Genomic DNA, 26,759 nt, shown 5'->3' with positions numbered 1-26,759 from the left:
GAGCAATCTCTAAGCGTGCGTCCGCAAACCAATTAACCCCCTATGGGCCTACTGGAAGTGATTAGTAATCAATAATGGTAAAAATACCCAGAACTCAGTAGCTGCAGTTGAAGTTAGTTCATGGCTTGAATCAGCAGCATGTTAATTGATTTATTGACTCTGGATTGAGAGCCATAAATGGGGAGAAATTACTGAAGAAATTAGTACTAATCTGTCCTTTTGCCCAAGGCAGGACGAGGCGAGTGATACCCGACCAGACCACAGGTGTTTGCTTAACCTGGTTTTTCTGTTTTGGTGGGGTTTTGAGAATTTCTGCTCTCGATGGCCCGTCCTTAGCACCACAAAGTATTTCCTGATGTCTAACCTGTGCCATGGTTTTCTGCATCTCCTGTCCTCTTGGTTCTCTCACCTAAGCTCTCTCTCTGCCATATTTTTGTGTCACTCTCGAAGCGTGGTGACTTCAACTGAACAATATTCCAGCCGAGGTCTTGCCAGGGCCAAGTAGATAAGAACAAATATTTCACGTCTCGCAGTGGACCCTTACCCTAACACAACCCAGACCGAGCGTTCTGCAACATGATGGCACTCGGATGCTCAACTGTTTCACTAACCTACTTTGGCAGTCTCCCACCGTGTGTTTGTGCAATCCATTATTCCTTCTGGCTTATGGAGAACTGATAAAGGTGTCTTACTGGGAAATACGTAAACGGGGATAAAATATCAGGAAATCCTGATGATGATATAAGACCTCACTGTGACGGGAGATATCTTAAGCACAGAATAAGAGGACAGTCCCTACTTCAAAGGGCCTAACAACAACAGAAGAGATGACAGAAAGCTGCTGATGCATTTGGGAGCCACCCCCAGCACCACTCATCCCCAGGGGCTCAGCACACGTAAACCTCATCTGTCCAGGGTGTTAATTTTGTTATTTGGTAGGTACTTATGCCCTTTAGCAACGGTCATTCTTCCTTCCCCATATCCTGAAGTGACTTCCTTCTGTAATCATATTCCTTCTATTCCAATCACATCATAGGAAATGTTAATTTCCTTCTTTTAATTGGGTTGATAAAGTCTTTTGTCTAACAAATCTTTTCCAATATGCTAGCATTAGATTTTGTTGCTGTGTGACATTCTCGGTATTGCAGTGGAGTACATTGTGATCCGTTCCAGTCTCTGAACTTCTCTCTTTTTCAAGGTTTAACTTTTGTGGCTCTTCCTGACACGGATAATGTATTCTTTTGTTAATGGAAACTGAACTTCAAGAAAAGCTCTTCTTTTTATGCACACGCAACTGGAAACTAATCTTCATTATTAATTGCAGCAAGATAAGGTATGCCACTGCAGATTGATGTTCTCCATCTGAGCACAGGAGATAGTTTTGATTACTTGTCTGCTGGCCCAGTGGTGTCCGAGTACACCTTTCATCCTTATGTGTGTTGGCAGCAGCCAGCTCAGTCTTCAGTACAGAACTGGTGCATTTGGTTTAATTCTGCCTATTCTGAAGAGCCGCGTCTCCCTCAATTTTTTCAGTTTCTCTAACTTTGACAGTGAAGTTACTGAAAATTATGAGTACCTGCTTTGGAGGAGGAAGAGGATTAAACTAACACCTGGAATGATTCATAAAATTTTTTCTGCTTCCTCTTTTGAATTTTATTTGGGCATAAACCTGAACTGTTTTTACATTCATGAGTTGCAGCAAACTTCACAGGTGATAACATACCATTTCTTCGATGATAGCCAAGTATTCATCAAGCAAAATTTTTTTCTATCCAAATGATCTCTTCAGGGTAGTAATCTTTCTGTCTGATTAACCATGTAGCCCTATGTCTGTTGTTATTTCTTCTGATTCTTTTTCACCGAATTGCAGGTCGTTCACAGGGTGGTGTTTGAATATTCTAGGTAGAAATACTTACCTTTTTTCTGAGCTGACACCTCTCCTCAGTCTTGTGTGGGTACGTAAGAGACTATGAGGTGGTCAGGGGTACACGGAGTGGTAGTCAGTAATCTCAGCCTGATAGAAAACTACATTTATCTAAATCCAGCCTTTCCTTGTTGGGCCCCACAGCAATAAAGCTTTACACCAAGATGAAGGATGAGTACTGTGATGAAATCTCTCTACTCTTCTTGTCCCAGGGTGCTATACTACTTGCTACTTCTTATTGCCAGTATTTTAATATATATTCTTAAAATTAACTTCATCAGATAAAAATCATCACAATTTTTCTGTTTTCTCTTGGCACTGGAGGTACGAGATGATCCTAGAAAGCGCTGTGAGCTTAGCCATGAGATGGCCGTTCTGGTGACTTCAGCTGTGCCAGGAGGTTGTAGTACTTAAATTGATTGCTGATTGATCCACTTCATAACTTCCCTTTTCCTCAGTTAAATCTGGATTATTCAGGATGGATTTTACTGTTATTGCACTGTAGCAGTCATAGAATCATAGAATTATAGAATCGTTTAGGTTGGAAAAGACCTTTAAGATCATCCAGTCCAACCATTAACCTATACTACCAAGTCCACCACTAAACCAATTCAGGGGAGAGTAATAATTTCATGTTTCCTGGCTTGGTGGCTGGATTATTTTTTAATGAAAGTAAAAACTGAGAATCATTAAGGTTGGAGAAGACCTCTAAGATCATCAGTCCAACCGTCAACCCAACACCACCACATGTACTAAACCATGGCCCAAAGTACCATGTCATGTTTCACTTTGCAGTACCACGACCTGGAATAGTCATATTTTGACTGCCCCCATGTTGTAGTAAAGGGACTATCAATATTTCCAGCAATCCTTTCAGTACTGGTCGAAACGGGCAAAAAATCCTCATTGACTTATGTTTGATTTTCAACTGAAGAGGTACTGTTACAATAAAAATACTGTTCTGTTGACTTTCACTGGGACAAGAACTGGTCTTTCTTCACTGACATACACTAGGGAGTGTTTTATCCAGTAATGGAACGATTGAGTGTGTCATCAAACTAAATCAAAATTAAGATGGGGTTTGAATAATTCAAAAATCAACACTTAAATCTCCGCATCTCTTCTTTTGATGTTCTTCTGTAAAAAGTTGGGAGGAATACCTACCTTCCTAAAGCAGCCTGATTACAGGGGTAGCACGTGGGCTGTGAGCGGGTGGTGGTGTTTAATTACAGGTGGTGGTTAATGACAGCTACAGTTTAACAGATGTGCTGTGGTTTGGTCCTTTTGCAGTCGATATGTACAGTAGATTCTACGTTATTTGTTCTTTATTGGTATTCACTAGAATTAATATAGGGGAAAAATGAGAGTTACAATTTAAAGAAAAATAATGATATATAAAGTAATGAGATTGTTCCAAAGCTTAATTAGATGGAGCAGATTGAATACATTACAGTGATGTCTTGAGGCAACGTAATTAAATTGTAGGCATAAGCCTCCCTGTATTGGAACCGATTTTATCTCCGTAAGGCAAGGAGCATTAGATGGCCTTTCCCACTATGTTAAATTACTAATTCTTCTAGGAAGACTTACGGATCTCATAGTATTATCAGACTTTAAAACCACAAAACAAAACAGGGTTATAAGTCTACATATCAAACTGTTGATAGTCTGATTACATGGATAACTTCAGTTTCAATCTTAGTATATGCTAGAGCTCAGTAATTGAAACATAGATCTAAAATACATATATCTGCAGTGTATTATTGTGTATGCTGAATTCATCTCATTTATAAAAACCTCTTAATGAAGTTAACATATACGCTGACAAAGATACTGGTGAATAATGGACGGAAGTGCTGTTGCTGAAATGCATTTCTACATACGCCGGCTGCAAGTGCATGGATGCCGATGACGCCTTAGCTATAAAGAGTAATTTTTTAAAATGTATGTATGTGTGTATACCTCTATATGTATGTATTTACTTTTTTCTGTATTCTTTTATATTTTATATATTATTTCATCCTTTCAATTTTCTTTCGCATTTTCTTTCATGAATTTAATTTTTCTTTTCACCTTTGGATACTTTCCTTCTCCATTACACTACCGTGGGAGTGATCTGACTTTATAGTACAGACACATCCCAGTGGTGTCAAAAGTTTTGCCTTACTTTATTAATTTAGTATACATAAATAATCTCACTTAGCATCCTGATGCCCATGTGTTATCTGGAGGCTTCATTTCTCTTGGGTTACCAAACTTATAGCTAAATTCTAATTTTTTTCAGGAGAGATCTCTAAGTATCTTAAATTCAGTAAAAGATCTTTCAAACTGTCTCTGCTGGTTTGTTTCAAATAATTCTGATATTTGTTTGTCAGCCTGTAGAAAGATTAACTTTGTTATTTGCATTTGAGAGTGAACTCTCTTTTTAAAGATTGCTATTGGGGGGGGGGCGGAAAGTAGTACGTGTCATGAGTGGTCTTTATCATTGCTGGTACTTTCAGGAGACATAAATCTCTACCACAGTCTGCTGGAAAGACAGTTTCATAGCATAAATTTAAAGTTTTCAGGAGGAATCTGATGTTTACTTTGAAAATGGAGATTAGGGTACCAAAGAAGAATATGTTTACTTTTCAGCACCATGAATATGTAGTGACCTACTTGTAGTATACCATTTGGTTTTATTTTTAAAGATTGTCAAGCCAACTCCTGTTGCAATTTAAGAAGCATCCTTTTTAGAAAAGCGATATGCGTGCTAAATTAGCATTTTAGAAGTAGAACGGTGAACAATGTTTTGAAGACCGTCCTTCAACAGCATTTTTATGTGTTATTGTGTCATAAGTAAAATAGTGTTTGCTTCACATGTTTAAAAACATGTTTTGCTTGACCTGCAAGTTAAAATACAGCCAATTGCAGGTCTAGGTTAGGTACAACACTAAGATACTGTAACTTTAGAAATATATATACTTTTTTCTAATAAACTGAATTTTTAATGAGCTCTTGATTAACATGAGATATTTGAAAGACAAGTGATTTTATCCAAAACATGCCTTGCGTTTCTGCATATGCTAATTTACTTGATTAATTTTGAGAACATCTGCATATAATTCTGTATACTTAACCGTGGTGAGATCACACTGCTTTTCAAGTAACAGCTACAAATTTCACTTTCCAGACAGACTCAGATTTTTGTCTAATTGGGATGCCAAATGTACAAAGGTACCACAGAAGAGTGTGTAATTATGTAATTTTCTCTTGATCTTTCAGAGTCTTCCTGCGAGCAATTAATCAGTATGCAGATATGCTAAACAAAAAATTTCTCGATCAAGCCAACTTTGAGTTACAGGTAAGAAAAAGCCACCAGTGTCTTGGGGACTAATGTTAATGTTGTAATAAATTTCTGCCCTAAACACGTAATTTTGGTGTTATGTATGTGTGGTCGTGAACCCCGGGAGACCAGTTAGCCCCGTTAAGTCTTTTCAGGCTCAGCAGGTATGTACAATCCATTCGTGTCGTGTGGAACGGCACCAAGTCTTACCCAGGGCATCACAGAAAACTTCTCCTTTCCTTCAGGAACAGCAAAAAGGGGTGTCCTCCCCCTTTCTACAGCAGATGGCTTTAGCAGAATTATTGCCCCAAACGTGGAGCCGGAAACGCGGCATCCGAGTGCCCTGCTGATGAGAAACGCACCGCTTTAGGTCACTTGTTGAGGATCCTTTTTTTTTTTTTTTTTTTTTTGCATTTATGTGTTCACATTTAATTTTACTTGAATCATCAAAACACAAATCGATTAGGATTCGTAGATAGGAAATGTTTCATGGGAACATAAACACCACGAGGAGATGTACTAAGAATATATCAAGGAACACGGTCTCTGTGGTGTCTGTCATTTTCTCCTTTAAATATTTATGTGCATAATTTTGATACTTCTAAGTTGTTTTGTAGGTGTGCAGAAAAACATTTCAGAGAATTAATGGTATCTATTCTTGTCATTTTGGGGGCTTTCAGCTTTGGAACAACTACTTCCACCTGGCTGTTGCTTTTCTCACACAAGAGTCTTTACAACTGGAGAATTTTTCAAGTGCTAAAAGAGCAAAAATACTTAACAAGTAAGTCCTATTCGTCATCTAAATCATGGACAAGAACTTGAGGTCTATTAACATAATTTTAGTTTAATTTCTTAGCTAAATCCATTCAAATTGAGATGCAATCATGGTATAATGAAAGGTTGGTTTTAAAAACATGAATCAAGTATTGCATGTGTTTCTACCCTTGAATCAAGATCTAAATTACATGATTCATTACCGATGAAGACAGTATTTTATACTGCAGGATGTTCACAAAGTCAAGACTTTTCAGAAGTATTAACATACTATAAAACTGAATTTTTAAATCACTTTAGCTTTGTGCTCATTCTAATCTCATTTTACGTGCACTCTATTGCTTAATCCCTAACGGCCTTTTAGAGTGAATTTTTTGTAACTACAGCCAGTTTCACTGCGATATCCCTGAAGAATGGGTTTGTGTAACTGCAGTCTTGTATGCTTTCCTGGTTAAAAGGGATTACATTGCCTACCTCTGAACAGGGAGCTTGAACTACGCGATTGCTATTCAGAATCCCACAGCAAATGAAACCTATCAAAAGGAAAAAAGACTGGAAATAAGACTGGAGCATGAATATTTTCTTTAATGCATGTATTTCTCCTAAATTTCATTGGGGTTCCAGTGTAGTGGACCTTAGCATTAATTAACTAAACACCAAGCACTGAAAGAAGCCAGTTACATGTTTTCAAATACGGTGTGTGGATTCGCTTTCTGTGTCATGACACTTGTAAAGAGCGCCTGCAGAAGCAGTTTGTTCCATAGTCAATGAGGTTACACAGTTAATGCAGAAAAAATGAGGAGTTTCCAAGCTCTGAATCCCTGAGCAAGTCTAGCTCGGACTCCTTGTATGTACTATTGTATATCTTAGATATCTGTATAGAGAAAGAAGATGCATTTTGTATTTCTTCACCTTCTGCATTCAATCCCTTTTGTATATTATTATGATGAGAGTGATCACAGCGTGAATGGGAAGGGTTTATCGCTGCTGCAGTGAGATGGCATTTTAAAGGCTTTTTGCTTTAACTGTGTGGGTCACAGGCTTTGACCAGGAAGGACAGGGCTCTGTGTCCCATCCTTTTTTGGGTTATGGCAGCTAAATTTTGCCCTTCAAACTCATCCACTCTGTCGTGAGTTTTGAGGTGCTTCCTTTGGAAGCTGTGCTTTACCTGGGCGTTGAAACAGAATTTTTAAGCACTGTATGATCTAATGTACGTACCCGTGACTCCTGGGGCTTCCTTGATGAAACGGGAATATTTACAAGTTCAGTGGGAAAAGGATGTCAAGCAGAGCGCAGGTTTTTGCACTTGTGCTATAAACATCATAAATAACGTTACAGTTACACGTTTGCAAAAGGAAAGCAAGATGGTTTTGTAGAGCCAGGTAAATTTTATTTCATTAGATTTAGAATTTATGGAACAAAATGGTTTTGTACAAGGTGGGACCAGTGACGCAAACTCTCTTTTGCAATTAAGAGTGCAAAGGATACTTGCAAAAGGCAAAGCGCTCCAATCAGTTAGAAAGCAGAGGGACCAAAGCCGTGTCTGCTGTTGGTCTCCCCTTGCTCGCTGTCTCCAACCTCGGTGTCCACCTACGTAAGCATTTTAGTTCAGATCAGACTCCTGACCTGACCAAAAAGCCAACAGCTGAGCTGTAATTGGACTGGAAATTACTGTCACATACATTTTTGGGCTGATACTCCTCTTTGTGAGGATGGGAACCTTAGACAGAAATCTTCTTCAAGTGATTTTGATATTCAACTGAGCAGTATATCTTGCTGAAGAAATTCAAGAAATCAACAGACATTTCTCACTGCTAATGTAAGTAAATAGATTAAGTCATTCGAAGTGGTTACTTAATGAAGTTTGCTAAATTGTGAATCTCTGTTTATAATGATTTTACAAGTTGTTATGTTCGGTTTAATCATGTTTTGGAGACAGAAATCAAGACCATAAATTCTTCAAGATGCAATAAATATGTGGTCTGGAAGCACTAACTTTTATTGCTATGTGAAACCACTACCAGTTCTGTGCCGCAGGGATATAGTTAATCGCTTAATTCAATATCACACTCTCCCATCTTTTTAAGTATAAATTTCAATTAGTATGTCAAATATTTAATAATTAAAAATTTAATTATTGTAATTTGTAGTTTTTGCTAAACATTGCATTTAAGCATTAGATAATAACAGATTCTTAATGATGCAGAAGAATCTCTTTAATCCATGTTAATGACAGGGTATCTCACGATTATCCCACAGAAATCCCACAAGTGGCCAGATACTACCATATTGCTCATCTCGTTATTTAAGTAATGATCTTTAACGTACAAATATTCTGTGTAGCAGATACATTCTTGGAGTTCATTATGGTTCTGATCCCATTGCTACTGAAGGCAATAGGATGTTTTCCATTCACTAAGCTTTCCCAGTATTAATGTGGAGAGGGAGTGGAGTATAAAAATAACTCTGATGGGAGATGTGAGGCATTGGTGCCACCAACTTTGCAGCAGGGCAGAGGCAGGTTTAGCCGGGAGGCTGACCAATGGGCTCCCACCTCCGCCCTGGCTCGTTAACTGCCTGAGACCGCTCGCTTTTGGTCTAGCCCGGGCAGGACACAAAATCCCATTGGAACATAGAATCATGGAATCGTTGAGGTTGGAAAAGACCTTTAAGATCATCCAGTCCAACCATTCACCTAACACTACCAAGTCCACCACTAAACCAATTCAGGGTCGAGAGTAATAATTAATTTCATGTTTCCTGGCTTGGTGGCTGAATTATTTTTTAATGAAAGCAAAAAGAGGAATCATTAAGGTTGGAAAGGACCTCTAAGATCATCCGTCCAACCGCCAACCCAACACCCCCATGCCCACCAAACCATGTCCCAAAGTGCCACGTCTGCCCGTTTTCTGAACCCGTCCAGGGATGGGGACTCCCCCACCTCTCTGGGCAGCCTGTTCCAATGCTTGACCACTCTTTCCATGAAGAAATTTTTCCTAATATCCAATCTAAACCTCCCCTGGCACAGCTTGAGGCCATTTCCTCTTGTCCTATCACTTGTCACTTGGGAGAAGAGCCCAACACCCCCTCCCTGCCCCCTCCTTTCAGGTAGTTGTAGAGAGCGATCAGGTCTCCCCTCAGCCTCCTCTTCTCCAGGCTGAACACCCCCAGCTCCCTCAGCCGCTCCCCACCAGCCCTGTGCTCCAGACCCTTCCCCAGCTCCGTTGCCCTTCTCTGGACACGCTCCAGCACCTCAATGTCCTTCTTGTAGTGAGGGGCCCAAACCTTCTCTTCCTGATTTTGTGCATCAAGGTACAAGATGTCACAAGATGTTCCTTCTTGTATTTTCTAGGATAATGCTATGCTGAGAGGGTGTCTAAAAATACAATACAGCCTTAGGCCGTGAAGCTCTCTGTTATGCTTCCTCCAGCCAGTACCACTTGAAAAACAGAAAATGCTCACAATTAATCTCTGTAACCACCCATGTGTCCTAAAGGGCCGTTAGGTAATCTGAAAACATGGCAAAGAGAGGGTTTGCACAGGTGAATGTTGTGTGTGTGTTCTCCCTTCGGTAAGTATTGCTGCAGAATTCGAAAATCACGGTCTTTGGAGAGAAAGCAGGTAACACAAGGTGAGGAACAGATGCTGGTGGCTGCGTGGCTGAGGCTTTTGGGGTAGCCCGGATGTGTCAGGCAGCCTCTGTGTCTCACTCCCTTGTAGAAGGGACACTCAGCAAAGTTCAGCGTTTATGGGCTGCGCAACATTATTGTATTCGTTGAATTTGGAGAACCTGCTCTGTAATTTCAAATGTTTTTGCATGCTGATCAGATTTTGAAATGCGATGTTTCTGCTTATCAGTATTAGATTCGTATTTTTTTTAATGGGGGTTTTATTTTCCTTTTTAAGGTACGGTGATATGAGAAGGCAGATTGGTTTCGAAATCAGGGATATGTGGTATAATCTGGGTAAGTAGCCTGAGCGCCTGTTGCTTAATGCTTTCACTCAGCATTTGTATAAACCAAGTTAGAGATGAAATGAACCTGCTTTCTCTTGAAATAATGGCAGGCTTCCAGAAGGCATTTAAAAAGCAGGTGATTTAAGAAATAAAGCTGCCTCTGCACGCTTATTTCTCCGTCTGGGAAGATGCCTAACTGTAGTCAATGTTTACGCATCTTCTGTTTTTTCATGGTATTTAACCTCATGCTAAATAAAAAGGAATGGTTATGGTGATGCCTGTTGAATTGTTTTTTTCTCCTTAAAAATACACATATACACACACATATATGTATACACATAGCTATATACACACACGCATTTGGATGCAGTAACTGGGGCTGTAGCAAAATGAACGCGTCCAAGGGTTATCAGTAACTTAGCCTGGAAATTCTGCTTAAAGTCTGATTTTCAGTCTTGTTTGGCTGCATCAGAGTGACTCATGAAGATCGGTACAGGATGGGAACACGGACATCCCTGGAGTTGGTAGGTAAATTAGGCATATCTGACTATCTCAGGTCTGTGCTGTTGCGTGGGTGTAATTTAGCTATATGGGGATTGAATTTCATGAGAAACTGAGTTATTTACTGTGACCTGAGTTTACTCATCTGCCAGGTTTCATTTTCCTGAGCTTCATGGCAGAGATACTTTAGCTCTTCTGAGTTTTATCAAAAGTTCCTTAAATTATCAGAAATAAATGCATTTGCCACTTCACTTATATCTCTAGCAGAGCTGCTGTTGCTGAAACTTGAAAAAAAGCAGCGTGTATAAGAGAAGGGAATGCAAGGGTTCGTAAGTGTTTGATATCGCAGAGCTTGCATCCGCTCTGCTGGAATGATGAGAAAAGGCTTCTGAGAGCAGCTGAGTTCACTTTTTATTAGAAGCATCTTTAGTGAATTAAGTGTCTGGAGAAGAGATTAAAGCATAGTACGCGCCTGATACGTGACTTGAAAGACAGCTAATAAAATCAGTATTGTGCCTGATGCGGGGTCATCCAGCTCAGGATGCTGGCAGCCTCTTTGTTAGTAATTAGCCAAATCCATCCCTGTTCTGGGCTTGCAGTCTGTTATCTTTATGTCTTTACTAATTTCTCTAGCATCTTTGGATTCTTACACTTTTCCCAGAATTGACTAGACTGAAAGTAGAAAAGTTTGCATACGTAGTTATACCTCTGGCTGTTCTTACATGAGGTTGTTTTATTCAGGCTGGGGACTGTGGGGTGCATCGTGCTTTTTACTGCTGCTGCTGACACTGCCAAGTTAGTTAGTTGCTCTAGGGTTCAGTTTTTCACCATTAACAGGGAGATGATTAATAATTTCCCCTGCAGTTTTGTCAAGCCACTGGCATGAGGGGTGGTGTTTCCTTCAATATTTCTTTCTGTGCTGTCATGAAAGCCTTTTATTTTTAATAGAGTTTTTATAAACCGAGATTATTCAGGTAGATGACTCCGTGACCTACTCTAGCTCTAACGTCTGTGATTCTGGAAGTGGCTGGGATCATTAATGCTGAAATCTCACATGTCGAGGGAGTCAGTAAATTGCTGCTCTTCCCAACAAAAGCTGCAAGAGGAAGGTAAATCGGAGGCAGGACCCCAATCCAAGGCGGCCTTTGTACTTCTCATCATGAGCAGCTTGCTTTTCCTCATCTTCTTTGTAATACGGGTAGTCCATGCTGATCATGTGTAACGTGTGGCTCTTCACCAATCTCACGTATGTCAGAACATCAATTAAGAAAGAATTCTGACTTACCACTGCAGGGGAATTGACTGGGGGGTACTTGACACTTTTATCTTAGAAGTTGCACTACATTAGTCAAATTATTAATGTATATGTTCAGAGACAAAAGCAGAAGTGGAAAGCTGTAATTCTTGCATATGCTTGAGCATATAATTTTTACGACCATGCCATTGTGCATAAAATACGATGAAGCCAAATGACCCTGACTTTTGATTTATGTGTTAAAGAGTATGGATAAGCCTCAAAAATGAATATTTTGTCTCATCAGTTTTTGTTCATAAATACCATGGTTAACGTCTAATGCCTGCTGAGCTAAAACTCCCCAGTCAGGAACGAGACAGTCCTGTAGCTGTCATGCACATCTAAGAGTATAATTTATTTTCTGAAGTTAAATAGTCAAATGTAAAATCTAAAACTTTTTTTCTTGTCCGTGTTTCTTACGCAGTGTTGGCTGCGATATCCATACCTTCCTACCTTTATAAGTAGGAAAAAAAGAAAAAAGAGCATGTGTGGTGGAGAGCAACACTAGCTGTGTGCACACACTTTAAATACCTGTAACTTTGGAATACGATTTTTGTTTTTAACAGGGAACCACGTACGAGAGCTCCAGCCTGACAGATTTTCTATTTAAATCCTAGTTGTAGCTGTCCTGTTTGATACCTTGCTAGATTTGATCACGAAGGCTTTAGATTCGAGTGCTCTGATGCGGCAGCAATGAGGACGGCTTCGGGGAGCCCAGTCCCAGTGTGCAGAGCCCCCCGCTGCGTTGCCTTTCAGAAAGCGCTGCAAGGCTTTTATTTTCCTGCGTGCACCAAAGCAGTGTTACATTAGTCTTTGTAGGCTTCTTCCCCTCTATATCAAGACCTGAACTTTAAAATAATGTAGTATTTTGAGTCGCTGCTTTGTTGGAACTGGGGCCTTAGACCTTGGTGAGACAGTAAGTATCGAAGAAGCATAAAGCAAGCTGCGGCCTCTGTCTTGAAAATGTAGGAAGTCAAACAACATGCGCTTAAAAGCGTTAACGTGATGTGATTTAGCATATACAAAACACAGCGTGGCACTAGGTCATGTGTACCGGTTTTCAATGGTTAATGGTTTCAGCAGTTGTAAGTTAAAGAAATTGTCATTACATTAAAAATACTATCCTTGTGGTAAAGTTGGTCAAGGAAAGCCAGCTCAGAAAACATTGCTTTTCTTGTTGACATCTGAACCAGCTAGCGGGAGATGGAAAAGTAAAATTCCTGAAGATGAAGTGAAATGGTTGCTGCCGCCGTCCTCCAGTGAGCTGCCCACCGGCCCGGCCCTTCCCTCCAAGCGCTTGACGTCAGAAGAGGTGTCTTGACAGAGACAGTGATGTTGTTGGAGGGAAAGTCGGGGTTAAAAATAGACCTGAACTTTGAGCGTTATATAAATAGAAGTCATTACAGATAACACTCTCGGAATTAGTCATGCATGTTCAGAGCTGACCCAAGTGAGAGGTGAGGTTGCCGGCAAATGAGTCAGTGGTTTTTGTGGCCCAAATTTAAATTAAAAGAACCTGGGAAACGAAATGGCGCATTATCCAGTAAAGAAAGCACCTTGGGTTTCGTTCGGCTAATGAGGTCTGTTCCTGTTGTATGAGCGGTCCGTAGGAGCACGTCTCGTGGCAAGGCAGAAGCCCCTGCACGGGGAGGTTTTTGCATGCTCAAAAGAATCCTTTCTTTGCATGTGGTTCTTCAAGCAGCTGCACAATTTGGTTTTCAGAAGAAAATCCTCAATTTTCTTCCAGAGTTGTCACATTTTGAGTCTCTGCGTGGGAGTTCCCACACTCCCGGGGGGGGAAAAAGCGAATTCATTGTTGGGTTGTTTATCAGAAAGCGCTGCCTGTGACAGGCAGCTGGGATGGATGCTCAGGAGTGCCAGAGGAAGATCATTTCCTTTCGTGTTTTGCTCTCGTGCTTTCTTCTGTGGCACAGCGTCGCACTGGATCGCGTCATCGTAGCAAACACGTGCGTGCGCGTCATCGCATCACCGATGTGGGTGGTAGCGTCAGAAGGGTGTCCCGCAGGGCTCTCAACCCTCTCCCCTATCACCCAGTTGGTGGAGAAACCCTTTCTCCGTGTTACTCCTCGCGCATGCTTGATGAAGAAAACCAGTCAAGATGGCTTAACGTTTTAGTTTGCGCTGCCCTGCCTCCTGGCATTGTACTGCGAAAAAATCCCTCGTCTGCTGTTTGAAACCCACTCAGTTCTTCACGCCGTCTGAATTTCATATTTGGAGAAGCTCTCTGTCCTCTTTGATTTAAAAACTGTTGGTGATTACACCGCTAATGGTTGTGGTTCAGCCCCAGCCCCAGCTCAGCACCACGCAGCCGCTCGCTCACTGCCCCTGCCCCGCTGGGATGGGGGAGAGAATCGGAGGAGCAAGAGTGAGAAACACTCCTGGGGTGAGATAAGGACAGTTTAATAATTGAAATAAGGTAAAAATAGTAGTAGTAGTAATAATAATAATAATAATAACAATATAATAATGATAATGATAATAACAATATCCAAAGCAAGTGCTGCCCAATGCAATTGCTCCCCACCCGCCGACCGATGCCCAGCCAGTTCCCAGCAGCGATCGCTGCTCCCCGGCCAACCCCCCCAGTTTCCATACTGCCCATGACGCCGTATGGTATGGAATGGCCCTTGGGGCAGTTGGGGTCAGCTCTCCTGGCTGTGCCCCCTCCCAGCTCCTTGTGCCCCTGGCAGAGCATGGGAAGCTGGAAAGTCCTTGCCTGGCATAAGCAGTACTGAGCAACAACTAAAACATCGGTATGTTATCAACATTCTTCTCATCCTAAATCCAAACCACAGCACTGTGCCTGCTACTAGGAAGAAAATTAACTCTATCCCAGCTGAAACCAGGACACTAATAAAAACAGTCAGTGAACGGCAAGAAGGCTGAGTGCGTGCGGTACAGCCTCATGGGTGGTGGGGCTGGGTGCTGCCGGCCAGATCCTGCGAGGCCGGGATCAAGTCCTGCAGCCACCCTTGGCTCCCGTTCGCCTCCCAGCGCCTCGCTGGTGAGCAACTGGGAGGTGAGGTCGATGGCTCTCCGTGCCTTTGTCGTCGGATGAGCTCTTCAGCGACTCCCTTTTTGAGCAAGAAGTTTATATGCCCCCGGAGAAGAGGAAAGGGGATCAATGATTTTTAAAAAAATCTTTTGTGAATTCACCGTTTTTCACGTCTGAAGTTCAGAAGATGATAGTTTTCTGAGGGAATCCCTGTGCTTGAAGCAATGGAAAAACCCACCGTGGCACACGGAGAACTTCGTGACATTGAATTTGTGCCTGACGAATAACTTTTGTCACTATCATTTGTTTTCTGAAATATTGACTCTGACACTTTTCAGGCGTAATACAAGAAAACGGTCACCTGAGAGGCAGAATATAATAATACTTCGATTTTGAGTTTGATTGTATACATCCATAAACACTGCATTTGTGAGAAACGTCACCAGTTGTGTAGTGAGGTGCAAATGAATTCCAGCCTGTTGCTGAGTGAGGAAAATATTTGTATTTTCTAAACTTCTGCCATCAAGTCCTCTGCCTGGATCTCCCCGGTGCTCTGCTACGCTGCTCCACACCAGCATCTTTCCATGGAGTTGCTGAACAGATAATTTGCAGAATGTATAACCTTCATTCTCTATCCTTTAGCTAATTATATGAACAGTAACTAGATGTTTTAACTAGTCCAGTATTTATTAGGTGCCACGTTCCTGGTAAGGTTTAATTTCTGTGCCGTGTGCGGAGAGCATAGTAGGGAGGGTTGGGGGAGATGTGGTTTTCTCTTGGGAAGATAAATGTGAAATAAAGGTTGCCAGTCAGATCAGCTCTTGAAGAAAGAAGACATATTGTCGGCTTGGTAACATGTGGTTTCATGTCTCGAGGCTGTGTAAGTATGTACTCGTGGTGACACTTCGATAGACTGGCGCGGAGAACATTTTGTACGCTGCAGAAGATAGAGATGTCTAAATAAGTTAATAGAAGTGATGTGCCTTTTAATCTCCTTCGCTCCCAATCGTAAGCTGTATTTTGAAAATCCTTGAAACTTAATATGAGTGTGCAAATATGGGTACTTCGTGGAAGATGTGACAAGTTCCAGTATGATTACCAATTCAACAACTCTTGTTAATTTGGGTTTATACACACCACATACTTCCCCTCTTGTGGCATAAATAATATTACATGTTTCAGCAGAGTCAGATCATGAAAAATACTTTCTTATGCTGTCTGAGAATTTATTGATATGGCTTTTATAACAGTTACCTTCTACCAAAGTCAGTGGTTGTTCCTTAACTCTGAAATGCGTCTTTTCTCTTAAAGGTCAGCATAAAATCAAGTTTATCCCAGAAATGGTGGGACCTATCTTGGAAATGACGCTTATCCCTGAAACCGAACTTCGGAAAGCTACAATCCCAATCTTCTTTGATATGATGCAGTGTGAATTTCATTCTACTAGAAGCTTCCAGATGGTAAGCAATGTACTACAGATATTTAAAGTTTGTAAGAAAGATTTAACTGGTTTTTGCCAAAAACATAAGAATTTTTGTTGTTTCTTATTTTTCTAAAGAATAATATAATTAAGGATTTTCTGTAACTCTGAGTGGCTATAGCGTTTTCATATGTGGGTTTTAAATTCTTATCGAAGGAAAAATTTGCATGAAGTAAATGAAACCTTTTGTTATGATACAAAAGGAGAGCAAAGACAAATGTCTTAAATTTTCACTGTGACTCAGCAAAGGAGTCTGCTTCTGAGTGAAATTGGACATAAAGGAAGCCTGATAATGTTGCAAAAGAAACTATAACCTGTAAGAATTTATCATCTCTAGTATCTTATAACTTTGATACTCTTTACCATTTGATGGATTTTGAAGAGGAAAAAAAGCTATCCAGTCAGTATCAGTGTTTCTTCATGTTAGGTAGGCACTGCAAAATCTAAAACACCAATGTAGCATCTTTATTCTATTTTATTTTAACATGCTGAGGGAAGTCCTTGAATAAGTACACACAATCTTACCCTGATAGCATCAACTTTTGAGAGACAAGTAGAATGAAAGAAAGTTTCCTGACATCATTCATTTGACCTTCTTTCCCTTGAAACTTTGCCTTACAGATTGAGTATAAGACTAGTTAGGACAGGTAGTATTATGGGATAAGCTCCTTTACACTGTGAAATTTCTGTCAGTTCAGGATATGACCTTGTGAATTTTGTAATAAAGTTTGATGTGTGTTGTTTACTTTTTTCCCTTTATATTGGCAGTTTTCTTTCTTGGATGAAAAATCTTACCCTTTTCTATAGTTTTTTGTGAACTGTTATTCATAACGAGCTCTTAATAAATCTGTAGCCAGAGTAAATGAATGTGGAGAGACTTAAGCAAGGGAAATGGCATCAGATTTATTTCTTTGATTTGTTTTGTGCTGGATGGTGTGTGGAAAGATTGTGAACTATATTTTGGATACATCCAATTACTGCGTCATCATTCTTTCTTAAGTTCGACTCCGATGATACTGTAAAGATTGAAATGCTCACTGGGATGCCATTTAAACAGTTTTCTGTCAGATGCTCTCTTTTGTTGCTTGTCATTTTTTATTTGTACAATTATATGGATCATGAAAAATCCGACGGTAACTTTATAGCTAAATTTATGGCCCTATATTTTCTTGACAGAAGGAAACCGGCTTTGTGTGGAATAGTTGGGTGATTTTAATAAATGAACGTCTTAAATATTTCACACAAATTCTTTTTGCCTTATGAGAAGAAAAATGCCTCATGCTCGTCAGAGATGTTTTGGATTGTAGGTACTCAACATATATTTCTTATGTCAGTATACCTTCTTTCTTTATGGACATAGCATTGATATGACAGGTGCAGAGGTAGTAAACATTTTTCAGTGCATTTGGAGTGAACAGTTATGTCTAACGGGAAATAATCAATCTGTCCATTTACGGTTTTGCAGATAATGTAGTTATATAGTTTGCTGAGTATCTCAGATTGGTCTTTGGGTAATGAAAATCACAGCTTGTAAAAAGCAGAGAATCATGGAAAAGTCTAGGGTGGATGGGACCTCTGGAAGTAATCTGGTCCAAACTGGGCCTTAGATTGGGTTATCCGGGCCCATCTGAAGGTCAGTATTGAGTATTTCCAGTGAGGGAGGTTTCACCACTCCTCTGGGTGACCTGTTACAATGTCTAAGACTTTTCTTCTTATGTTCAGATGGAATTTCCCTGAATCAACTTGTGCCTGTTGCTGCTTGTGTGGTCACTGTGCACCCTTGTAAATAGAGTAACTCCATCTCCTCTAACCACCTTTAAGGTGTTGGAAGGCTTGAGTCTGCTTTTCTCTAGGCCAAACAGACCCAATTCCTTCAACCATTCTTTGGGCCACGTTCTCCAACACTCTGCTCATATTGGTGGCCCTCCATTAGACCGTCTCCAATTTGCCAACATCCCGAGCTGGGGGAACCAAAGCTGGACGCAGTGTTCCAGCCATGGCCCAACAAGTGGAATAATCCTGCTGGTCCTCTAGCTGTACTCTTGTTGGGGCAATCAGGGACACATTTTGCCTCCGCTGAAGGGGCACACTGCTTCTTCATGTTCAGCTTGCTGTTCACCAGGTCCTTTCCAGCAGAGCATCTTGTACTGCTGCTTGCAACTATGCCATCCCTGATTCAGGACTTCAAGTTTCTCTTCCTTAAATATTATGCAATTTCTTGTTGGCTGTCTTTCAGGCTGTCAAAGTCCTTAAACCGACACCCTTTACGATCAGCAATTTAGCCACTTTTTCCACCCACCTTTTAGTCTCTCTGCCCAGTCCATATCTTACCAATTTGTCAACAAGGATGTTTTGAGAGACTGTATCAAACACATTGCTAAGATTGTCACAACCACAGCTCTTCCTCCACTGAGCCGATAGTTTCATCACAGAAGGGAGTCAGGTTGGTCAGATGTGATTTACCCTTGGTAAATCCATACTGGCTTTTCCCAGACAGCTTCTTGCCCTTCATATGCCTGGAAATAGCTTCCACGAGGGCTTGCTCCATGGTTTCCTCAGGAACTGAAGTGGACGTGCCTGGCCTGTAGCTTTCTGGCTCATCTTTTTTGTCTCTTTTGTGTTTAAGTGATAGATGTAAAATAATTTAAGTATTACCAGTACCTAGGCAAGCATTCATATTTAATGTGTCAGTGTAATGTACTGTGTTATGTCATCTATATGCAACTACCAATTATCATTGTCCAGCATTGCTTTCAAAGAGAACTTCAAAATTGAATGGTTGGCTGCTGTTAAACTAATCTGCCAGAAATCCAATTATCTAACCTTATTAGTCACATCAACAAGGGTTTAGATTGGCTCCATTTCTCCAGCAGATGTATAAACCTCATGATTTGTGGGGGAGGAATTTAAATTTTTTGCAGAACTTCTGTGCTGTGATGGCTTGTGTTATAAACAGACAGCTTTCCCGATAGCGGTTTTAATTTCAATATGAATTGGTCTGCCTGGTAAAACCAGTAACAGACAGAATGGGGCTTTTTTGTTCTTCCAGTGTATATAGCCCTGAGAAACAGCAGAAGATAAATTCCACTGGTTTTTACAGAACTAAATTAAAGGCTGACTGAATTACAAGCTGGAGTTGCCCGTTTTTGTCCTCTCCCTCTTAAGGTGCTTTGAAGCCTATATAAGACTTCAAAGTAGCCTGTACCTCAAAGCATGAATCTAATACTAAAGTCAGTGTGGTACTGAAGCTTCCCTATAGAAGAAAATGCCTTCTTCTCCGCTCTGCTTTTTTCCCTTTGCCTGTTTTACTAGTGAACCCTCCAGATCAAAGGGAATATGTCAGAGCCACAGGAGCGATGAAAGAGAATCGGTTTGATTGTTCAAGGCCTGGTCAGGTGAGCGTGATGGATCCCATGGCGACAGCAGGAGAGAAAGTTCATCATGAAACAAGCATTCAGCTGAAATGGGGAATTCGGAGCATAAAAAGCACCGACCTCCTGATTTTGCTGCCTGTCCCTTCCAGCTGTCACTTGCTCTGGCTCCATTTCCTATGAGCACTCCTGTTTGTTTGCCTACCCAAGACTTTAACTTACCTTCTCTGGACCCGTGTCATTGCTGATGTAACGTTCTTGTTTTGAGTTGAACCCATTCACAGAGAGGTGCCAGTGCAGGAGCTGGTGCGAAATAGAGCGTGGAGGAAGCGGGAAGAGGCAGGGGGAGATGTTGGGAGATGTCCCTATCTCATGGCATGGCACCATAAAACGATGTCTTTTAACTAATCTGGTACAAATTAATTAGTAGAAGTAGCGTACTTTAAGAGCCAAAAAAGACCTACTGACAAAATAAGGTAAGGGGTTGAGTCAGAAGCACTACCCCAGCCTGTCTTCCCCAGCATAATTACATTTCTCATCAAGTAGGAAGGAAGGAAGGACCCTTATCCTTCAAAGTAAAATCTGAGAGGTGTGCCCCCCGACTCTGCAGTAATGAGCAAGAAGAAATTAGAAGTCCCATATGTCTAGTTTTCAGACTGAACAGCATTACTAAGGAGAATCATCAGTGTCTGGTGGCGTTAGCATCAGCGATATAAGCATAGAAGCCACAGCATGTGTTCTTACCCTGTTAGGGTAAGGAGTTGTGTAAAAGTAATGATCTGAGGAAAGAGCCCCAAAAATGCAACAACACATCTGCCCTGTTTTCTGCAAATTGGAATGACACTTAGCATAATCGAACCATAGCTGGAAAGATAGAAAAAAATGAGATAGAAATGCATAAACAATGAATGCATAATGCAGAATCATATAGAAATGCATAATAAATGGATGCATAATGCATACGATTACTAAAATAAAACCATGGGTGCAGCTAAAGTGCCTCTAGCTAGCATTCTGTTGTGAAGAGAATTAAATGAGTAAAGACCAGAAGAAATAAAGAGGAAATCCTTTAAATTAATTTCTAACATTCAACAATAAATCTCAGTATCATCAAGACGGTCATACTAGCATTTTTATTTGCAGTGTAGTTTCTTGTTGGTTATCAGTGAATTTCAAATTGATATAATTCTGCTTAATAAGAAGTACCTAGTTTGTCTGAATCTTTCTCCACTTGTAAATCCTATAATTCCTTATTAAGTCTTTTTACCACTTCTCAGCCCTGCGTTAACCTCCCTTTCCCTGTGCTCTAGAATGGCAGACAGAACACAAGTTAATGACTTGTCCACGTTTCTGTGATACTGCAGATTCTCCCCTGTAATCCCACTGAACGTGCAAATCCAAATAAGTCAAACCCCCCAAAGGATTAATTCCACTAAGTAACATTTTTAGTTATCTACGGTTGAAATGTAAATGTGTGAGTTTGTCTTGTTTCCTGTTATTTTGGAGAATATCGCTATTCCTCCCTCACCCTGCCAGAAAAGCAAGGGAGAAAGGTAATGCAGTAAGTTGAGAGACCTCTGGAATCACCTACTATTAAATGGCTGCCAGATCAGTTTGCTGACCAGAATACTGGGGGAAAATAGGAAAGGGGACAGATGAAACTGTTGGGAATTACCACCAACTTTCACAGCAGCCTTTGAACAAAGTTTTACAGTACTTGTGTACTATTTCTGCATCAGGACTAATTTCTAGTGGTGTTATCTGTCACTTGAATTTTATATGGCAAATTCATTATTATCCCATATCAAAACAAATTTATAGCAGCTTGGAGGATTGAAACTCCTCCTCATCTACAGCTAGATTAAATTGTCAGTCAGTGCTACAAATATAGCCTGACCACACTTTAGGTAAACCTAAAACCAAAAGCGATTAGTTGAGCTGACACTTGAAGATGCTAGATAGCTTACATTGATTTATTTTCTCCAGATGGGAGATTGTAACAGACAGATGAAGCAGTGGATATACTCTTTGCTCAAGTTCAAACACACATCCTAAAGAGAAGCTGAGATCTTGATCAACTGCAAGGAAAAGTTGATAGTAATTTCCTGTAATCTTCCTACCATCACCCCTCAAGCTTTCACTGTCAACAGAAAGATATGACTCTCAACTCACTGATGGTGCCAGATATACCCCCTAAGCCTCCAGAAGGAGCCTCAGCAAGTGTCACTGCCTGTAATGTAAGCATTGAAAATTTGGTGCTTCTTCACTTGAGAGTAAATTCTATCACAATAATTGCAGGCCTACTTTGTGCTATTTTATGCGTTTAAAAAAAAAAACAACCCAAAGAAAAGTAAAAATTGAGATTTTATCAACAGGTGCCAGGTGCGGTGTCCCAGAGCCATTATCTTGTGCAAGTCCGGGGCCGTGTTGTTACTCCCATTGTGGAAGACGATAGCTCTATAAACCTCAACTTGTGTGGATGAAACCTTCTTCTGTGGAAAGGGTGCAGAAAGAACTTTAACTATGTTAAATAACGTTTAGTCATCTGGCTTGCATGATCTGCATCATACCGTTTCCTTCAGAAGTATCAAGAATGATTGAAGAGCAAAGATATTGTTAATAGTCCTTAAAACCCTAGAAATGCCACAAGCTCTGTTCAACCCAAGAGGACCATTAGGAACATGGCCCAACAAAGCCTAGATTTACAGAAATTTAAGTAAAATTGATATCAGGAAGATACTCAAGATCCTGTATGACAAATGTAATTGCTTTTCTTCATATGAGTAATCTCTTGCTAAAAAATGCATCACCTAAAGGGCTCACGCTGGCAGCAAGTGTCATTTTTCACATTGGTATAGAGAGTCAACTTCTTTCTGGTCTCATTAGAGAACACGAATTTTGTGACTTCTCTGTTTCATCACTGCGTTGTCTCAGTGTTTTACTTGACATGTCCTTGTACTATGGGAACGTGTTTCAGCTTGTGTTCGCTTCTTAGAGGAGGTGGATTGCATTATTCTTCCTTTTCTTATTCTCCTGTCATTTTTTGAATAATGGATTCATTGTATTAAAAACCTTATTTCACTTCACTTTTCATTCATTTCTTCACAAGGAAAGTCGTGAGGGAGTGGAACAGGTTACCCAGAGAAGCTGTGTAATCATCCATCCATGGAGAGGTTCAGTAGTTGGCTAAGTGGGTCACCGTTGGCCTGATCTAGTGCTGGCAATAATCCTGCATCACCTGGGAGGTTGGACTAAATGACCTTCAAGGTCTCTTCCAGCCAGTGCTTCTGTGATTTTGTGAACCATTTGGAGTACAGAAGAGCACCTTGGAAATGTTTTAATCCGAGGTTTGGGGTTTTCATCTTTAAAACAGTGATGCATAATAATAAAAATTGTTTTAAGATGGAGTATCTGTTGTTTGGGTACTTGGTTGATTTTATCACTGTATGCGTGATACAGTCTGTAGTTCAGGTTTCCTGACAGCTCGCGTTTCGATTGACTTGTGCATATTGTTAGACTGTATCCTGAATTTGCACTGAGCAGTAGGTTAGCAGGAGTTTTCTGCCGTTATTCATCATGGTAGCTTATAGTCACTGAGCTCAGAGCTGAGATTTTTTTCCTCTGAGAAATCTGGTGGGTTGCCAGGTAGTGTGTAAAGATAAATTTCCTAACTCAAATGCAGAAGATGAAAAGTCTGGGGTTGCATATGAAGGTAGGAAATGTGAACATGACTGCAGTTAATGCATGGAGACTTGGAAAGGGAGACAAAAACAGTGTCCTGGATCTGACTCTTGATTTTCACATTATTGCTGTTGAACCTGTTAAGATACTTGGAGATTGAGTTGTCCTGATGAAGAGGAGTATTTTGATATTGTCACAATTTATCAAGCAAATCCTTCATACCAACGTATATCTCTCCCTAAAAAGGATTTTTCTTAGCAAAGCAGGAACTTCTCTACAGCCTATGGCCACATTTCGTACGCAGGTTCAACTCGGTCAGCATCTGGATGTTCACAGCTGCTGGGGGCTTCAACAGAAAAGGACCTTCCAGGAGACCAGGCAGGTGCCTCCAGCTGTGGGGGTGGCCAAGATGCTTCTCGCCCTTACTTGCTGCAGGCTTTTCTCTTGTTCTGCCCAGGTTTACCTTGCCCCATGCGTGCAGCAGTTATTTCAGGAGAAAGGGATTGTGGCAGAACTCAGGGCACGGCTGTTTGGTACTTGGTAGGGGCGTTACGATAACCTCCGTTGGCCGAGTGGGACTGCGTGGGCAGAACTTAAAATGCAGCGTATGTTGGCAGAAAGAGATGCATGGTGGACGTAGCTACTACACCTCCTCAAAGTGATCTAAATTAAGGTGGTGAAAAGCACTCTCTTATCATCAGAGTTTCATCATGACGTAAGTCCGTTGGCAAGGGTGATCTCACACTCCTCGCTGAAATAAATATGCCAGCAGAATTTCACAGCGTGGACTAAAAAAATCCAGTTTCTCTTCCGAGCTAAACCAATCTGAACCCTGCTGCTGGCTGGAGATAACACCTGGTCTTTCTTGGCTTCTCCATGGGGCTGACCATGTGGAAAATACCTGTCCCCTGTTGTCCCCCTGTCCCCTGGTCACTGCTGAGCACCCATGGGGTGGCCTCACGCAGCACCGCTCATGGTTCAGCCTGCCTGGCACAGCACCGGCAAGCCCATGGCCGAGCTCACCCCCTCTGCGCTGGCATCTGGGGTGCTCTGGGATGGTGGTCCCATGGCCTGGGTGCCCATTATCCGCCCTTGGCAGAGCTGGCAGGGCTCTCTGCGGGGATTTTTTTTCCTCCTGCTACATAGATTTTGATTTTTCGCTTTCAGCATAGATATCAGTTAAATCTTTAGCACGTGACCTCTACTGCAATGCTCTTTGAGGTTGTCCGTGTCTCCTTGCGGTTGTTCCTGGTGAAAGAAAAGCCTAATTTTGCTTACAAGCTTTCAGCAAAAGCCTGCCTTCTGCAGTTACAGAGAGCCCCTCTGCTCATGGGGCAGCATCTGGTGACTGCAACAGAGGAGCTAATACTCTTGTCACTGAAGTAGGTATTTTGATCCATGGAAATAATTTATAAAGAATAAGAAATGTCGTTATGTTACTGATATCATAGAATCATAGAATCGTTTAGGTTGGAAAAGACCTTTAAGATCATCCAGTCCAACAATTAACCTAACATTACCAAGTCCACACTAAACCAATTAAGGGTAGAGTAGCAATTTTGTATTTCCTGCCTTGGTGGCTGGATTATTTTTTAATGAAAGTAAAAACTAGGAATCATTTAGGTTGGAAAAGACCTCTAAGATCATCAGTCCAACCATCAACCCAACACCCCCATGCCCACTAAACCATGTCCCAAAGTGCCACCTCTGCCTGTTTTTTGAGCACTTCCAGGGATGGGGACTCCCCCACCTCTCTGGGCAACCTCTTCCAATGCTTGACCACTCTTTCCATGAAGAAATTTTTCCTAATATCCAACTTAAACCTACCCTGGCGCAGCTTGAGGCCATTTCCTCTTGTCCTATCACTGGTTCCTTGGGAGAAGAGCCCAACACCCCCTCCCTGCCCCCTCCTGCCAGGAGCTGCAGAGCGATCAGGTCTCCCCTCAGCCTCCTCTTCTCCAGGCTGAACACCCCCAGCTCCCTCAGCCGCTCCCCACCAGCCCTGTGCTCCAGACCCTTCCCCAGCTCCGCTGTCCTTCTCTGGACACGCTCCAGCACCTCAATGTCCTTCTTGGAGTGAGGGGCCCAAAACTGGACACAGCATTCCAGCCTCACCAGCGCCGAGTACAGGGGGACGATCCCTGCCCTGCTCCTGCTGCCCACGCTATTCCTGATACGTGTAGCTTAGAGGTAGGGAAGTGTAGCACTGGGAAAGCTCATGGCTCAAACAGAGGTGCAAGAGTGGGTCCCTAGGCTGCTGCCGAGCCCAGAGGTTGTGGAAGTGAGTCCTCAGTCTGGAAGTATACCAAGCTACAGACAGTCCATTCTTTTTATCATTTGTACATTATGTGCTGTTAATATTAACTGCAGATGCAAAGTACATCTCTTGACATTTACAAAATGTTAGTAGGCTTTGTTCTTGTGCAGGTGACCCTTTGCTTCTCCTTGGAATAGTTAGGGAGTGCTTAAGGAAGTGACAGTGAAAAAACTTGAAGGCAACTGTTGTGTCAATAAACTCCCACTCCCACTAATGGGCTCCCATTGCCCTGCCACAGGCCCCCCTCTCACCCGGGCTCTTCTGCTGAGGCCTCTTGACAATAGGCTGTGTCACTCGTGGTGTGGACATCTGTGCTTATTTAACGAAGAATTAGGAAACGGATGACTAGACCGATTCATTACATAGCAGAGAGGCTATAGAGTGACCCTTCCTGTGCCAACAGGTTGCATTTGTTCCTAACCTGGGCCCTAGGGAATGTAACAGCAACAGGCAAAATCCTCTGTAGTCATTAAACATCCAGTGAATTATCCAGTTTGCATTTAAAATATATTCTAATGCCTACATAAGTTTGAATTCTTTTATTATTGCCCGAATACAAATACTACTCTTAAGTTGTTTGAAACAGCCTCCTTGCCTCTGCAGTGGGCTATTAACAGGTTTGTTAATTGAGTTGTGCCCCACTGTGAGTCAGTGTCTGTACGCTAAAAAGGGACGTTAGTGATGCTAGGGCGTGCATCCGGCTGAGTTACCCAGCCTTAGGTGTTATATATCCTCTCTCACAAAGCTTTCAACATTTTTGTATTTTACTTTTGTTGCTATTACCATTATTGCAGGGGACATTCTGTCCCTGGCTTTGTGTCTTCTTTTTCTCCGCCCTCATTCTTGTCATTAATCTCCGTATTTAGTTTTTCGTAATGCAAATATTTACACTTCATTTAACAACATGACCATCGATTTCTTCAACAAAAAAGTCCTTGTAGGGCAGCAGATCATCATGAATAGTCTAATACCAGAGACTGCAAACTCTTAAAGTCAATCAAGCTTTAAAATAGTGGCTAAACATCTCACCGAGATACCAAACCAATCTGTGAACCATTGAGGCTACAGTAATAAAGTGAAATATTTGCCATCTGATTATTTACGCTTGCTTTGTTTAATTA

General features: G+C 41.4%; 1 protein-coding gene across 1 annotated transcript in view; it reads left to right on the top strand.

The window, feature by feature from the left end:
- DOCK1 (dedicator of cytokinesis 1) overlaps positions 1 to 26,759 on the top strand; it is a gene marked incomplete at its 5' end in the record, with an annotated part of 331,885 nt that overhangs the window by 236,774 nt on the left and 68,352 nt on the right. The window contains 4 exon segments of the mRNA XM_075717891.1: positions 5,189 to 5,267; positions 5,930 to 6,030; positions 9,930 to 9,988; positions 16,101 to 16,249. Of these exon segments, the coding sequence (XP_075574006.1) occupies positions 5,189 to 5,267; positions 5,930 to 6,030; positions 9,930 to 9,988; positions 16,101 to 16,249 (388 nt within the window).

This window comes from Pelecanus crispus, chromosome 10, assembly GCF_030463565.1.
Source record: "Pelecanus crispus isolate bPelCri1 chromosome 10, bPelCri1.pri, whole genome shotgun sequence".
NCBI classification, from domain to species: Eukaryota; Metazoa; Chordata; class Aves; order Pelecaniformes; family Pelecanidae; genus Pelecanus; species Pelecanus crispus.
The sequence above is the reverse complement of the archived record's forward strand: the minus strand, read 5'-3'. Positions and strand labels throughout refer to the sequence as shown.